We start from the raw sequence: 16,072 nt of genomic DNA, 5'->3' as shown, positions 1-16,072 counted from the left end.
TCACTCTGGTTCTAACGGCGGTGACACGGCCGGACGGACGATGGCTCTTTTACTGGAGAACCAATTCCCAGCGCTGCCCGCCGACCACATAGTGGACACAAAGTTATTCCTGGAAGCCGTGTCTCATATTCCCTCTTTTTTCGGTAAGTACGTTAACGTCACACCTGGACACGCAACACCTACACGAAGCGTTGTTTTGCCCAATGACCTGTTGATTCAAATGTATATGTATCGTGTCAGTCAGGCGTACGTAGTAGTGTGTAGGTTTGTTGGTTAATTGTTTGTCGCCTCCTCCATATAACGACTCCTTTGTGGGAATGTAAACTCTTTGTATACAGAACAGAGCTCATTGTGACTTTTAGCCCGACGCGATGCATTCACTGCATTCTGCCCCCATTGTAAAGACTGCTTTCTATTCATCCACCAAGAAGACTGTGTGTCCCTCTGGGCTGTGTTGTTGGCACTGTGTGTGAAGTCATTCATATTTTATGACATTGTTCTCAAATGTCTCGTTGTCTCTTTCAGACTGCTTAGGGTCAAAAGTTTTTACGCTCATCAAATCAGACATAAACGGCAATATAGTGGTAAGACACATACATTTTCTATCTATCTATTGCTATATCTATCTATCTATCTATCGCTATATCTATCTCTTAAAGGTTGACTGGTGTGTTTTCACAAATTTGCAGTGAGTTGAAACTTAAAGGAACACTCATTTTCAACCAGCTTTGTATCATTAGAACATCAGTAGTATATCAGAAAACTGTAAACGGTTTTGAAGTCTGTCATTTAATTTGACAGTTATCGAGTGTTAAAGTGTGGACCAGTGACATCACTGGTCCACACTAACTCAAATTAATAACTCATTAACTCAAATCAACTCTCAATAACTGTCAAACTATTCATCATTCATCTAGTTTGACAGTTATTGAGAGTTGATTTGAGTTAATGAGTTATTCATTTGAGTTCGTGTGGACCAGTGATGTCACTGGTCCACACTTTAACACTCAATAACTGTCAAATTAAATGACAGACATCAAAACAGTTTACAGTTTTCTGATATACTACTGATGTTCTAATGATACAAAGCTGGTTGAAAATGGGCAGAGTGTTCCTTTAACACTCAACTTAACACGCAAACTCAACTTTAACATATATTTTCAGAAAATCCAAGGCGTTTATCTCAAGGACCCTGCCAAGTATGCCACCCTGCAAGACATCCTGGAGGCAGAGAGGGAGGCGCACGGAGCAGAATGGCCCAAAGTGGGAGCCACCTTAGCTCTTATGTGGCTGAAGAGGTTTGTTGTTGAACTTTCACCTGTTGTAGGGAGGGAGCGTCCAGCCTACTATCCCACCCTGAGTACACACACACACACACATGACATGGTAACTGTTTGTTGAACTGAAAATAGCCATAGACTCTTATAGCCTGTTTCCCTGTGTTTCTCCTGCAGGGGTCTCCGTTTCATACAGATCCTGCTGCAGAGTTTGGCCGATGGGGAGAAAGATGAGAACAACCCCAACCTCATCCGTGTCAATATCACCAAGGCGTACGAAGAGGCGCTGAAGCAATATCACGGCTGGATTGTTCAAAAGATTTTCAAGGTGAGGATGGAACACGTACGCTGTGAATGTTCTGTTTTCTGATCATCTAGTCCAGTGATTCTCAACCTTTTTCATATCAATTGGAGCCCACATTAGGGCCACAGAGCCCCATTTGACGAGATGTTATCTCTTGAAAACAAATCTGAGAATGTTTTTATTGTTACATGTGATTTCGCCCAGAATTCCATGACGAGTAGAGAGAGATAACAGTCAAACTACAATAAAAACAACTGTCATTCTTCTACATTCACTAATTGTGCTAACATCTGGTAAATGAAATATCTTTATTATTATTATTATTATTATTATATGTATATAAAATTCAGTAAGTGGGTTCTGTCTGTCTGTTTCTCTGTCTGCGATTTTTGCCCCACGGTTTTCGTCACATTGTGAGATTTGTGATGATTTTGGTCAATAATGATGTCACTGATGATGTCACAAATGTCTATGACATCATCAGTGATGTCACTCGAGCAATTGTGATGTCATCGTGTCTATGACATCGTCAGTGATGTCACTCGAGCACTCGATGATGTCGTCAGTGATGGTCACTTGGGCAATTGTGATGTCATCAGTGATGCAAAGTTGAGCAATTGTGCGCCAATAGAGCAGGTGAGGCCACGCAGCAGCCGAGCTGTGTATGCAAGAGCCCGCACAGCGGGCGAGCCTAGGGATCGAGCGCGCGATAATAACTTTTAACAATTCATCAATTTGCTGGGGACCCCTTGGAAACCCCTCAAGGACCCCTGGTGGTCCCCGGACGCCACGTTGAGAACCACTGATCTAGTCCATTTATTTTAATAAAGTATTTAATTACAGTATGTTTTACTTGTACTTTTACATGACACTGTGGTGTTTGCTGCTGGTATTACACTACTGTAACCTTCCAGTACTGTAACCTTTTCTCTTATGTAGGCTACCCCCTTGAGGTGTTTTGCCATGCCAATAGTACCCCCTCAACTCACATGTTGATAATCCTCGTAAATGTGTTCTATTAAACTCATATGAAACTCTTAGTATCTAACAGAACTGATTGTTAAATGAATGAACAATTCTGACAGCTTACAATTGAAGCCATTTATATATGTTTGCTAGTTGGTTTTCACGCAGTTTTGACAGGTGTGTGAACGAACGGTGACCTCTTCACAGAGTAGTGTAACAGTGTTGACACCTGCCAGAGGGCTTATGAAATTACATGGATTTTTTAAAATCATTTTGGAAATAAATTGTAATCCCCAAACTGTCCACACACACCCTGCAAGCTGCTCCAGTACCACTAGGGGTACACACACACACATACCCCTAGGGGTACACACACACGCACACGTACCCCTGGTTGGGAAACATGAACCCGATGATGATGATGGAAAGTGTGCTTGCTGCCTTGCAGACGGCGCTACTCGCTGCACCCTACAAATCAGACTTCGTCAAGGCTCTGTCCAAGGGAGAGGAGGTCACAGAGGAGGACTGTTTGGCAAACGTGCGTCAGTTCCTGGTCAATTACACCACCACTGTAGACGCCATCTACGAGATGTACACGACTCTAAACGCAGAGCTGGACTACACGGTTTGATGTCAGGAGGAGGAGACACACCTGGACTGGAGCAGCATCCTCCTGTACGATGAGCCCGCGAGCCTCCTGTTTGTCATCACTCTCAGGTGTACGTGTTATGAACTTGTATTTTTAATTCATTTCAGTGTGCTAGGCCTATTTATTAATTGAATTGTGTCCCCCCCCTTCTCTAAATATTAATATTGTTCTTTAAAAGTGAACCGATGTTGATTTTAAAGGCATTATAGCAGAAGGTTTTTGAGCTTGTTCAATGACAAGGTATGAAAGTTAAGTGAAGGATTCTCACAGGGATGGTGTGTGTAGCCACTGACCTTGTGCGGGATTCTCTTTTTGTTGGGGTTGCTGCTCCACGTAACACTGGCAGGTGGCCTTCAGACTAAACAGTGTTCTATGTGTTAAGAAGAGGAAGGCGTGGTGCCTCCACTTCTCCCATCAGTCTATCTCCACTGTAAACCTGGGAGCAATTATAGCCCAGTATTTAAAAATGGCAACATCTCAGTTGCTCGTTAATGACTGGAAACCAATTAGTGCCTTGTTTTAATTGCTACACCATGATGTGGCATTCGTTGTGTCTTTGATTGAGCAAATCAACGTTTTATTTGAATCTGTGTTTTTACTATCTTTGCATTATCACTCTACATGTAAAAGTATGTTAGCCTATATCAGTGGAATGTGTACATTCGGCTATGATGCAAAGCAAATGTCTGCAGATCAACTCTTGCTCGGGAGGGCTTGAGGGGTTTCTATCATTCTGTAAACCTACTCTGGAGCTATTTATTTCATATTTGATGTGAGTTCTGTTGCACATAACAAAAAACATTTCTCATTGGAGCAGAGAGCATGTCCTGTCCATCCCAATTATTATCCATTTATTAATGAGATACAGACTTGACTTTTTATCCCTTGTATGTGTACTTAGTTTGTTTTGTTTGTTGTTGAAGCAATGCAATGATCAAATTATTATATTTTTGTTCACAAGATGATAAACCTCAAACTTTTTGACATTAAAAATGTGTGTTTAAACTGACATTTCTAATTGAACAAGAGTCTCTAAGCAATAAACAAACTTGTTCAGTTAACACATTTTACTCTAGGTGGCGACATTTACTTGTTTTTTGTAATGTTCCTTTGTAAATAACTAATAGGCTCTTGGGACAAGCTTGGTTTATAGAAGACCTTTTTAGACAAATTAGTATTAGTAGTGCAATTTTTGTATGAAATATATGACAATTACTTTTCGATGTGATATGTAGTCTTATCAGACATATTTCAACGTCTCTACAATACAGTATATAGGTCCAGATCCTGCCTATAAAGGTATTTCATAATTTAATTTGACTTGTGTTTTAAATAATTTTGGAAGAGTAGGTTTGTGCATTTTGAAAAGTTATTTTAGTGCTGCTAGATCGCAGTTTCACTTTTTGGGTGTTTAGCGAAGATGTTTTAGAGACTTATGCTGGTGAAAATATTGCAGAACAGTTGATTTTGAAGAATAATGTCATGTTATCAAACACCCACAGCAACTGGAGAGAAATCCTCTCTTCTCCTTCATGTCTTCTATAATCCCCCGGAGATCCAGCGGCCTCTCCCTGGCCTCTCTCTGCCCAGTCCTCCCCTCTTATCTGCAGTGTGTCCTGGTGGGTCGGCCAGAGTGACTCCTGTTCTCCTCCCAGAGGAACCCGGCTCGAGCTAATCTTCTCAGGAGGAGCATGCCTGTAATCCTGCGGCTTTATCAGGATAGCGGGCCGGCCTGGACAGCCTGATAGGCTGGAAAGCTCCCAGGCGAAGCCAGGAGACAATAGGCTTAAAGGCAGGAACTCGCTTACAACAAAGCCTCAATGACAACACGCCACTCACCAGCTAGCCACTATGCTAACTTTTTAAATATTTGTTATTTGCAGTGAGGTCCACACACTACAATGTCAATTTGATTCCCAATAGTGCTCCTAATTCCAACATTGACACAGTCTTGAGTTATTTGTTCGTAATGGACTAGTATGTGTTTGTGCCTGTGTCTGATGTTTGTGGTGCTCCACAATAGCATCTTATCCATCAGAGAAAATAAGGGGTGCAGCCACACCATCTAAGGCTAAGTATTCAATAGCTGTGTGATGGAAAGCCTATTTCTGAATAATGGAATGATTTGATTAAAAGTAATATATTCTCGCGCATTTATAGTGAAGAAAGCATGAATTTTTCATAGCTACACAAAATGCAAAAATTTAAAGATTTTTAAATGGCTTTTGTCTCCAACTTTGGCTATTCATCTTAACTACCATTATTAAGTCACTATGACAACTAAATTATCCCTTCCAACTGATATTAAAGGAACACTCCGCCGATTTTCCACCAGTTTTGTATCATTACAAAATCAGTATATCTTAAAACTAAACAGTTTGATCTCATTCATGCACAAATTACATCACTGGTCCATAACTTCACTCAAATCAACTCTCAATAACTGTCCAACTACTGTAAATGAATGCCTGTAAAACTTAAGATTATGAATATAACCCTGGTTTTATGACTAATATGAGTGAGATGACTCACTATGGGAAAATATTCTCTCTGGGCCCTAGACAGAAGCACATTGATTATTTCTACACCAAATATCCATATTTTGGGGTCAGAGGAATAAAAAAAAAATCCTCCCTCCGCCACTAGGGGGACTAGCCATTCTTGATGAGCATTCTTCACACCCTTCCTGGCAAGAAGGGTTGTCTGGTGAGTCATCTCGCTCTATATTATTCATAAAACCGGGGTTACATTCATAACCTTAAGTTTTATTTCTAATAATCGTGAGATGACTCACTATGGGATGTGGGAGCCCCCTTATCAGAGCGATGGGCTGTCTGGTGGAAAATCAGCGGAGAGTTCCTTTAAAGTATAAAAACATTTATGGATGAACCAGTTCGAGGTATTTCAGATTGTATATATTAAATTAAATCATTATGATAAACATGAAGTTAAAAAAAAATGCTCTAAATCAAATGAGATCTATGAATAAAAGACTCCCCTAGTGGTTACACTTTACATCCCCATGCAATAAAACATCTTCATACTAAATGTATTATCTTCATTCCATAACTAACTAGCCACACATAAACACCATCATAAAAAAAACCTGTCTCTCCCTAGGCTGCATGCCAGGCTGATAGGTAGTAACTCAATTATGTAATCACAAAAACTATTTGCCGGGTTTAGACAAATTGATTTACTTGACAACCCTAATTAAGAAGAGGCAAAATGGGTAAGGGGTTCGAGTCATACATTGCAAACGTAGTTATTTCAACAACATACTTTATGTAGAGAGCTCACATGTTCATATATAATAATTGCACTTCATAATCATGGAGACAGTTTTCCATTTTTCGGAACAGGCTGACATAAATAAATAGTGTTACAGAACCAGTGCAGACAGACACACAAAGATCTAACTCAGTCACACACGTCTCAGACCATCAGCCCTACAAAGAAGATCTTGTCAGTGATTGGGACAGCCTGCTCTCTCCACTGTGGCACTCGAGTACACCGCCGGTGTTGTGAAACAATGGTCACAACTTTCCAGTGAAATATGTTTTATAATATAAAAAAAAAAAGTTGAAAGACTCTTCAACTTTCGTTTCGAAAGGCAAAAAGACGATTAATGGCACATTCTGCATGGCCTAGGCCTAAATGCCACAGTGTTGATTTGGGTATGCACGAGTAATAATATGCTGTGCTGAACACCACTCCCATCAAATCAATTAAGACATTAAATTATTCAAATGTTTCTATGACAGCATAACTGACAAAACAATAATAACCCATGGTATTCACATTTCATACAAATGTTAAAATGTTAACCTCATACAATAGCCAGCTGGTTTGCGACATTATTGCAATGGCTGGCCTTTGGAATTGTGGTACCGCCTACGCCCGTTAACTCAGGAATCACTGAAATGTAGACAAAACAAAATCAACAACGAAGCAGCAGACAACCAAATGTTCAATTAATAATAAAGGAATCCCCCCTCCCCCACACTACCCCCTTCAAATAACAAGCAGCACACGAAATGTTTGATGTCAAAAATATACAATATATTCACAAAAACGATGATAAAAAAACAAACAGTTGATGTTTCAGTTGTATAGAAGGGTAAATTGATACAGTAAACCTAGGTATGTGGGACAGTGAAGCCTGGATTTCTGCCCATTTCATCCCAGACAGTAAGAACAGCATTTCCATGTTTGCACACGATAGGACTACAGAGGGATCGCCTGCAAATCACCTATAGCCTTTCTGAGGTGATGATCAAGTTCATTTGCTAAATCCTGACTTGGTGCTCAGCATTGGTACGATACGAGGAACAGCAGCCATTATTCGATGGTCGCCCAAAATATAAAAAAAAGAAATGTGGAAAAAGTCGTACGACAAACCTGTATCTTCAGTCATGATTATCATTTACTTTTTCAGGCTATTAACACAGAGCCTTCTACAAAGACATGCACAAACTAAAAGGCATGTTCTCGTTTCTCGGACGTTTCGTCTAAACTTCCACAGTAGGCTTATATATATATATATAAAAGCTTTGTGTCTTTTCTGTGCCCTGTTGCGTGGTGGTAGCACCATGTCTCATCTGTAGACGGGGAGCTGGAGGTGGGTGTGCTGATGATGGTGCTCCAGTAGCCGAGGCATCCCCATCATGGCTTGGTACCCACGGCCCAGCATGCTCTCCTTGATGCAGGGAGGGTGGATGTCACTGATCAGGCACTCCAGAGACTGCAGACTGCTGCTCAGCACCGAGGCGTGGCACAGGCTCGAACTGGGCAGGCCGCAACAGAGGCTTTGGTCTGTGCTGTAGGCCTGGGGGTGAAGAGGGTGCACGAGCTGGGGCTGATGACGCGGGTCGTGGGGGTGGTGGTGGTGATGGCGGTGGTTTGGGTGGGGGTGGGGATGGGAAAGCGCCATGTCTCTAGGCCTGCCCATAGAGGGAGCGAGCTCCTGAGAGGTATAACAGTCACTGTGAGGAGTGGGCAGGACGCCGTCCCAGGGAGCAGCAAAGTACTGCCCGACAGAAGAGAACTCCCCGTGCATGCCGGGGCAGTTCAGCGGGGAGGCGCTGACCCGCTCCTGCCCGGCCCCGTTGCTGCACACAGCGGGGGGGTGTGGCCTGTACGACAGGTGTGTGGAACACGCCAAAGGGAGGCAGGTGTCAGGTGACTGGCCGACCCCCGCCGCCTCGGCCCCCCGGTGGTGCCCCTGAGCATTGTTACACACACCGTACATCCTCAGTGCCCCGTGTTGATAGTGCTGCTGCTGCTGCTGCTGCTGAACTTGATGGTGGTGGTGTTGTTTGTGCTGCTGCCACACGGTGGCGTAGTCTCCCTCGTCGAGGTAGCCCGCTTTGGCTACGTCGGCGCTCTGGGTCGGCAGCACCGCCCCCGAGAACGCCAGGCCGCTCTGGGGCGGCACCCCCAGGACGAAGTCCGAGTCGGAGCGGGCCACGGCGGCCACGGCCTGGAGGGAGGGGCTGTCTTTGGCCTCTCCGCCCAGCTGCTGCAGCGCCACCTGGCTGTGATGGGGAACTCTGTTGTTCATCTGCCTCATCAGGCTCTGAACGCCGGCCAGCTCCGGCCGGGGGCCCAGGCTCTGATCTCCGGAGGCCATCATAGCGTTAGAACAGAGGGTCTCGATGGGCACGTCAGGCGGCTTACACGAGCCGATATGATAGGCCGTATGCCCATGTCTGCTAGCCGTGTAGCCATTAGCGACAGAATGATTATAGGGTACCACTGAAGTCTGGGTGTATGCATGTTTAGTCCTCTTGCCGTCAGAGTTCTTCACCGCGCCTTTGAGGACCACAGAGGCCTTGATGATGCCCAGCAAACCCCCCTGGTGGCCTCCTGAGTACGGGTGGGAATACGGGCTATAGCGTTGGCCCGTGGTGTCCAAGCCGTTGACGGTTTTGTTCAGCTGTTTCTGCTGCGGCACCCGGATGTTGGACGGGAAGATCTTGATGGACAGGGGGCTGTTGGCCGTCTTCTGGGCGAAAGCGTCCAACTCTGCAGGGGACGGGTAGCGAGAAGTCATGGAGGCTGGCTCACCTGAGAGACACAAGAAGCAGACAGAAACAAAGAATGAGTCAAGTCTATTTGTATAGCCCTAATTCACAAGCATGTCTCAGAGGGCTTCGCAGAGAATATATGTCTAGCTAAATCTAGCGGACACAGCAATAACAATAACAGTAGTAGTAATAATAACAATAATAACAACATGGTTGAACAATCTTATGTTAGACAGAGGGAAGGGGAGAAGGGGGGAGAGAAGGGGGGGAGGAGAGAGCAGGGAAAGGGAGGAGGTGGAGAGGGAGAGAGGGGGGAAGGGAGGGGAGGGGGAGGAGGAGAGAGAGTAGCACAGACAGATGTACTGGGCCTGGGCGATACGATCACGCATAGTTTTGAAACATACTAATGTATATCACAACATTGTTCGTATAAGCAAAGTAAAATTTAGCAATCAAGTTATCATGTATTATAATCACCATGGGGATATATGCCACTGAATAGACAACAAACAACAACATTAGCATTATACCACAACGCCTATACCAAAAAACAATGATAAATAAATGAAACCCAAATGATCCTCATGTCTCCTCCATTTCCTATTCTCCTTTCCTTTCTCCCCCCCCAAGCCCATTTAAGGGAGTGATGGTAGACATGACATGTGTATTATGTCTGATTTTAGAGAGGGAGGCATCTGTTTTATCCTCGCTTGATGAAATCAATTCAGATTTATTTCAACCCAGGATTAGTTTACCCAGGGAAATCAAGGATGACAGAGGCAACAGGGGGACGTGAGATGAGCTAATTTCACCACAGTGGCTCCAATCAGATTAATTTGATGACATTTATGAAACCACCATAGGAGGGACTACAGTAGGTGGACCCTGATGGCGGTTAAATGTCAGAAGAAATTATTTTTTTCTGTATGGAAAAAAAAACAGCACTCCATGAATCAAACATTCCCGAAGGCTAATAATTTGTAAATTGTACATAATGACCCCCATGCATATAATATTCCATCAATTTGCCTAAAAGCTGAAATTCCCCCTAGCTTATATAGATCTCGTTTGGTCTTTTTACTCAATAGCCTCCTCCTAATCATACAGAGCTGCCCAGTCCGGGGTCCTGCCTGAGAAATTCAGTTACACTTAATCCTTTTATGAACCTGAATTGACTCGACTGTAAAAGCCCAGAGCTTAAACGCTGCGGCGGCGGACGGGAAAAGAGCAATCACACAGAGAGAGAGGAGCGCTGGTTGAATGGTGTGCGGGCAAAAGCTGAGGGGACAAACCAAGATTGGATTTAAACACTATTATTCAGGCAATTTCATGGCTGCTTAACTCATAGTGACAAAAGGGGAAGGTGGAAAAGGCGCTCCATTTAAAAACAATAAATCACCTGGTCGACATTACCAGCAGCCTTCAGAATGACACATTTTATGGGATTCCTGACATGCAAAAGCAAAAAAAGTGGTGATCACACTGTAGTCCAGGCCCGGTTCTACAGGGGTACAAAAGCACGCATTGCACCCTTATTTGAATTGTCTGCATGCTCAGTTGAAACGAGTGGTAAAAAAAAAAAAAAATCATAATAATAAAAAATAATGTAGCCTAGTAGAGTGTTGTATGTTCTGAAAGACTTATGTTCCAATATTCTTTGCTAAAACACTTTACAGCTTTTAAAGAGATTATTTGGTCTTAACCAAAGGTACAATGAAATCTCCATGCTGCAGCTGCACACTTACTGTTTAAACTTGAATTATAATTGTTGTTTTTCTTTGTTTTTTGATGTGAATTTATGGCTTTTTGGCACCTATATGTAACCTTTTAAGGTTGAGATAATTGTATTATTATCATTATATGGTCCAAATATTTCAGTAAAGCACTTGAAACACTTGAAAGATTCTTGCTTGGCTGGTATCATTCTACTTGAAATGATGGTAAAATGCATTATTTTTAGTAAAATAACGTCACATTTTTCGGGTCGGCCCGTGCATGTGCACCCCTTCCTATCTAGATCGATGCCTCCCTAGTCATCTTGTTCTGGAACCGGCCCTGCTGTAGTCGGCAGGAAAAGTCGCAGCTAGCAGCCGAGAGAACAAGGCGGTAATCTGCAATAAAAGGAAGGGAAGAAGAAGAAGAAGAAAAGAAGAAAAACACTTCATTTGGTTTTCAATAACAAAAACCAATCGCGGCGATGCAGGGGAGAGAGGCCGCCCGCCCGTTGTTGTTCCCATTTGAAATTGATTTGGGACTTCATTTCGTTTGGGGCCCTACAGTGAGCCTCCAACTGTGAAAATGATTCAATCTACAAGATTCCATCTCATGAAGGGAATAAATTGGGTGTTTAAAATGGAGGAAAGAAAGAGGGAAGGTGGAGTGTTTTCAATCCATCCAGCAATCTCCCAGCGGAGCAGAAGGAACCGGCGGCGCCATTGTGCCAGTAGCATGAGCGAATTCTACCGAGACACACCACAGCACAGCAAAAACACTGCTTATTTATGTATCGCAATATAGTGCCCCGCTATAAAACACAACAACAACAACAACAATGGCGTGTGGGATGTGGAACAGATGTCTTACACCATCTTAAAGATGTGAGCCGCCTTCCTCTGGGGTCTGACACATAATCCACCACATGGAGGAAGAGGTTTAATGAGGGAAAAGCAGGGCAGGAGGACAGCAATAAAGCTGCCTGGCCTTTAGCCAAAAACTCAATGTTCTCGAAATGCCTACAAAGAGAGAGAGAGCCATGTACACCTCAAAGGCGTTGAGATGATCTAAAATAATACGACAGAAGACGAAAAACTGGCACCCGAGCGTCTATTTCCTGCCTTTGGATCACGTCGGCCAATTACCAACAAGAAAATCAATATTATGATAAATGAAAGAGTGCCATTTGTGCCATGTCCTGTTCAGTCAAGTGTCACAGTGTGTTTCAGCCCTGAGCAGTGAGCTTGTTGGCCTGCTGTTTCCATAAACACTTCAAACCCCTTTGACTGTTAATTCGTCTTCGCAGGGCGTCTGACTTTGTAAATCCAGAGATTACAGCCGCTGTCACAGAGGCTGCGCAGACGCAACACAGCTGTACCACCACCCACTGTGGCTGGCTACATGTGGCAATGAAGCGTCTTTGCCATCCCCCCTCCCCACACGCACACGCATACACGCATCAATTCAATAATACAACTATCAATTGCATGATGATGACTGGGTCTGGGACACTTTAAAAAATGCCTACAAGCTATTGGGTCACATGAAATCAACACCAGATAAATACACAAAAAATGCACAATAGCAATTTTATCACACTTGCAGCCCCAAATTACTTTTGAGGACTTCAATAGGCTACCAAGAAACACAAAACCCAACTGTGCACAGCATTATGTTGACCAAACTCGCCGGACAACTGTCGGCAAAAAACTAATTCTGAAGCAATGGAAGTCCTCCTCTTCACCTTCTTTTCTGATGTGTGTGGCTGATTCACATGATCTCTGTTATACAGATGGAGAGAGAGACTCAGGTCCCTGAGTACCAACTCGCTTAGAAGGTTCTCAACTATCTGGGACCCGTTCTTGGCCTACTTTGATGAGGTCAAGAATGACTAGTGACTGAGGTTAGAGGTGGCGGATGGTTCGCCCGTCTGGTCTTTCATGGACCCCTTGCGTGGGATCCCACGCGCAACATCTTTTACAAGCACAAGCACCTTATGCGGCTGGAATAGCACCATGTTGTAATGTTGAATTTTAATGATGTATGTATTTCTGTGTCTGAGTTTGTTTTTCTTGCTTGTGAATTATTCTATAAAAACTGAAAATAAAATAATGGGGAAAAAAAATGTATTAATGAAGTGTTCCTTGTGCAGTTTTGATTTGGGACGTCCCACCACTTTGCTGGGCTGAAGCGTTCTTCTCTGTTGCTGAAAAGGCTGATAAATAATATTGTTAAATTTTTTAAATAATAATCTTGTATAATGCAGTTTAGTTTAGTAGTCTAACATGGTGTATATATGGTATATTGAAGTATATGTATATATATACTGTATATATGTTAAAATAAATCTATATATGTATGTATTATATATGAGCACGATCACTTGTAAATTTCTTTCTAAAAATTCTTTCTGCAGTTTAGTTAAATATCATGATTGAAACTGCGTTAACATGTTTTGTTTTTGTAATTTTCTTTTATTTACATAGGGGAGGCAAAATAAGCTGCGGCTTCAGCCGACACCTTTTCGGCCCTTCTTGCCACAACTCATTGTATGTGTGTATTGTCATGATTTGTTGAATGGACCGAAATAAACTAACTAACTAACTAGTTGGAAGAAGGACCATATAACTGCAAGTGGCCCGAAAGCACAGTAAAACGTGTCTAGTAAATTCAATGGCAAATGTCAGTTTAAAGAAAAGTGTCTGACTTTTTTTTTTTTTTTTTTTTTTTTAGCATAGGCAGACAGGAAAGGCATGGAGAGAGAGGGGGGATAACATGTGGCGAAGGACCACGGGTCGGTTTCCTACGTTTAGCTACAGATTTCACTAAGAAACTGTGACTCTTACATAGATGATTATATAAAAATGCCAACATAATATATAAAATGCTATCACAATATAACATAATATATGAAAATGCCATCGCAGATTCGAACCCGTGTCGGCCGCACGGGGGACTGAGTCGCCTTGGTGGTACACGCTCTACCTGATGAGCCACTGGGACTCCCCTGGCTCTGGAAGAAGCCACTTGTATAGTGAAATGGCGCACCAGGATGCCATTTGTTGACACTGTCCTAAGTGCATATTTCAGCCAGTAGATGGTGCATAGATGCTGCAGAACACTGTGTCAACATGCTACCTTGATGCACCAAACCTGACCTTTATATCACGGAATACATTTTTGACTTGCCACATGTTTCACGAAATGGATTTTGCACCATGGAATACATCTACATAAATACATATTTTAATTCTAATAGAAGCTTATTTCATCCACAAAATGAAAACAGTAGCCTACATAATTTTTTACAAACTCAATTTTGTCCGTGTTGTTTTTCATTTTGTGGACGAAATCAAACAAGGTGTTTTGGGATTTTGTCTTATTAAAATGCCTTCTGTGCCATAAAATTGATTTTGTGCACAAATTCACAAGGTTGGTACCACATACGCATAACAGATATTAAGAATGACTTTTTATTTGTGTTACAGTCAATGCATAGGCTACTGCTTATACTGTAGGCAGTTTTCCCTATGATTTATATGGTCTAAAAACACAAAATGACAGTTTTGCCCATTGAATCATTCAGATAATAAAAACTTCAATATCAACCAAGGTCAACTTTTGTGAATTCATAAAAACAACTTTTTTTTCTCCTTCAGATTGTCAACAAAGCATATGTTCCATGGACTCTGAACATGAGGCATAGCATAGTAACACTCGAATAGGAATATGTAATGTTTTCATTTCAAGTCAAGATATGGACACAAAATGAGGTTGTTCCCATGACAACAAGGAAATAACAACATGTGTTGTTGTTTGGTAAGGAATGAGAGAGGGTAAACTAATTAGTAGTCTGACCTTAAGCACTTAATCACCCTGAAGCTGCAGACTGCACAGAGTTTTAATCACCCTGAACCTGCAGACTGCACAGAGTTTACACCCTGAACCTGCAGACTGCACAGAGTTTTAATCACCCTGAACCTGCAGACTGCACAGAGTTTACACCCTGAACCTGCAGACTGCACAGAGTTTTAATCACCCTGAACCTGCAGACTGCACAGAGTTTACACCCTGAACCTGCAGACTGCATAGAGTTTACACCCTGAACCTGCAGACTGCACAGAGTTTACACCCTGAACCTGCAGACTGCACAGAGTTTTAATCACCCTGAACCTGCAGACTGCACAGAGTTTTACACCCTGAACCTGCAGACTGCATAGAGTTTACACCCTGCACCTGCAGACTGCATAGTTTACACCCTGAACCTGCAGACTGCACAGAGTTTACACCCTGAACCTGCAGACTGCACAGAGTTTACACCCTGAACCTGCAGACTGCACAGAGTTTTAATCACCCTGAACCTGCAGACTGCACAGAGTTTACACCCTGCACCTGCAGACTGCATAGAGTTTACACCCTGAACCTGCAGACTGCACAGAGTTTTAATCACCCTGAACCTGCAGACTGCACAGAGTTTACACCCTGAACCTGCAGACTGCACAGTTTTAATCACCCTGAACCTGCAGACTGCACAGTTTTAATCACCATGAACCTGCAGACTGCACAGAGTTTCACACTTCAGCCCTGAGAGAGAACAGAGGATCATAAGTCTCTACATGCAAAAAAACACACACTCACTGAATAGAACATCACTTGCTTAGAAGGCAACCTTGGCCGAGGACATTTTGCAGTGCTTACAAATTCTTTACCATGAACCTTTTCTACTTGCTTTTGGACAGCGGCGATTGAAGCTAGTTACTTTAGCATTCAAAAATGTTGTGCATTTTTTATTATTATTATCAAGAATCAGGGTATAATGACACAGATGTGTGCATCTAGGCACCTACGCTGATATTTAGAATCTAGTTAGCTTACCACTGAGTGTTTCTCATTTGGAAGGGGCTCCAGGGATGAAGCACGCTGCGTAACTGTTGTAGCGCCATGCTGAGAGAAACTGGCATGCTTTCATAGAAAACACCTCATCCTGATTTCCTTGTTTCACGCAGGGGGGGGTGTCCTTGGAGGGACAATCTTAAAGTCTCAATTACCATTATGCCCAATTAACCATAAGATGGCAGATAAGCCATACCTATTTGAGAGAGAGAGGGAGAGAGAGGGGGTGTGTGTGTGGAGC

The 16,072-nt window shown here is 42.8% G+C and overlaps 2 protein-coding genes across 2 annotated transcripts in view; one reads left to right on the top strand and one right to left on the bottom strand.

The window, feature by feature from the left end:
* The first annotated feature begins 14 nt into the window (after nucleotides 1–14).
* Nucleotides 15–4,227, top strand: LOC310795711 (glycolipid transfer protein-like). Its single transcript, XM_083657778.1, has 5 exons — nucleotides 15–143; nucleotides 526–584; nucleotides 1,165–1,298; nucleotides 1,455–1,605; nucleotides 2,996–4,227. Exons 1-5 carry the CDS (start codon nucleotides 41–43, stop codon nucleotides 3,176–3,178), a joined length of 630 nt encoding a protein of 209 aa, XP_083513904.1. The 5' UTR covers nucleotides 15–40; the 3' UTR covers nucleotides 3,179–4,227.
* A 3,566-nt stretch (nucleotides 4,228–7,793) lies between these two features.
* LOC310795708 (protein FAM222A-like) overlaps nucleotides 7,794–16,072 on the bottom strand; it is a gene marked incomplete at both ends in the record, with an annotated part of 15,055 nt that continues 6,776 nt past the window's right edge. The window contains one exon of the mRNA XM_083657776.1: nucleotides 7,794–9,265. Coding sequence (XP_083513902.1) covers nucleotides 7,794–9,265 — 1,472 coding nt within the window. The remainder of the gene's footprint in view (nucleotides 9,266–16,072) is intronic.

This window comes from Poromitra crassiceps (genome assembly GCF_964638095.1).
Source record: "Poromitra crassiceps genome assembly, chromosome: 21".
Lineage (NCBI taxonomy): Eukaryota > Metazoa > Chordata > Actinopteri > Beryciformes > Melamphaidae > Poromitra > Poromitra crassiceps.
Note: the sequence above shows the minus strand (reverse complement) of the source record. Positions and strands in the feature narration are given on the sequence as shown.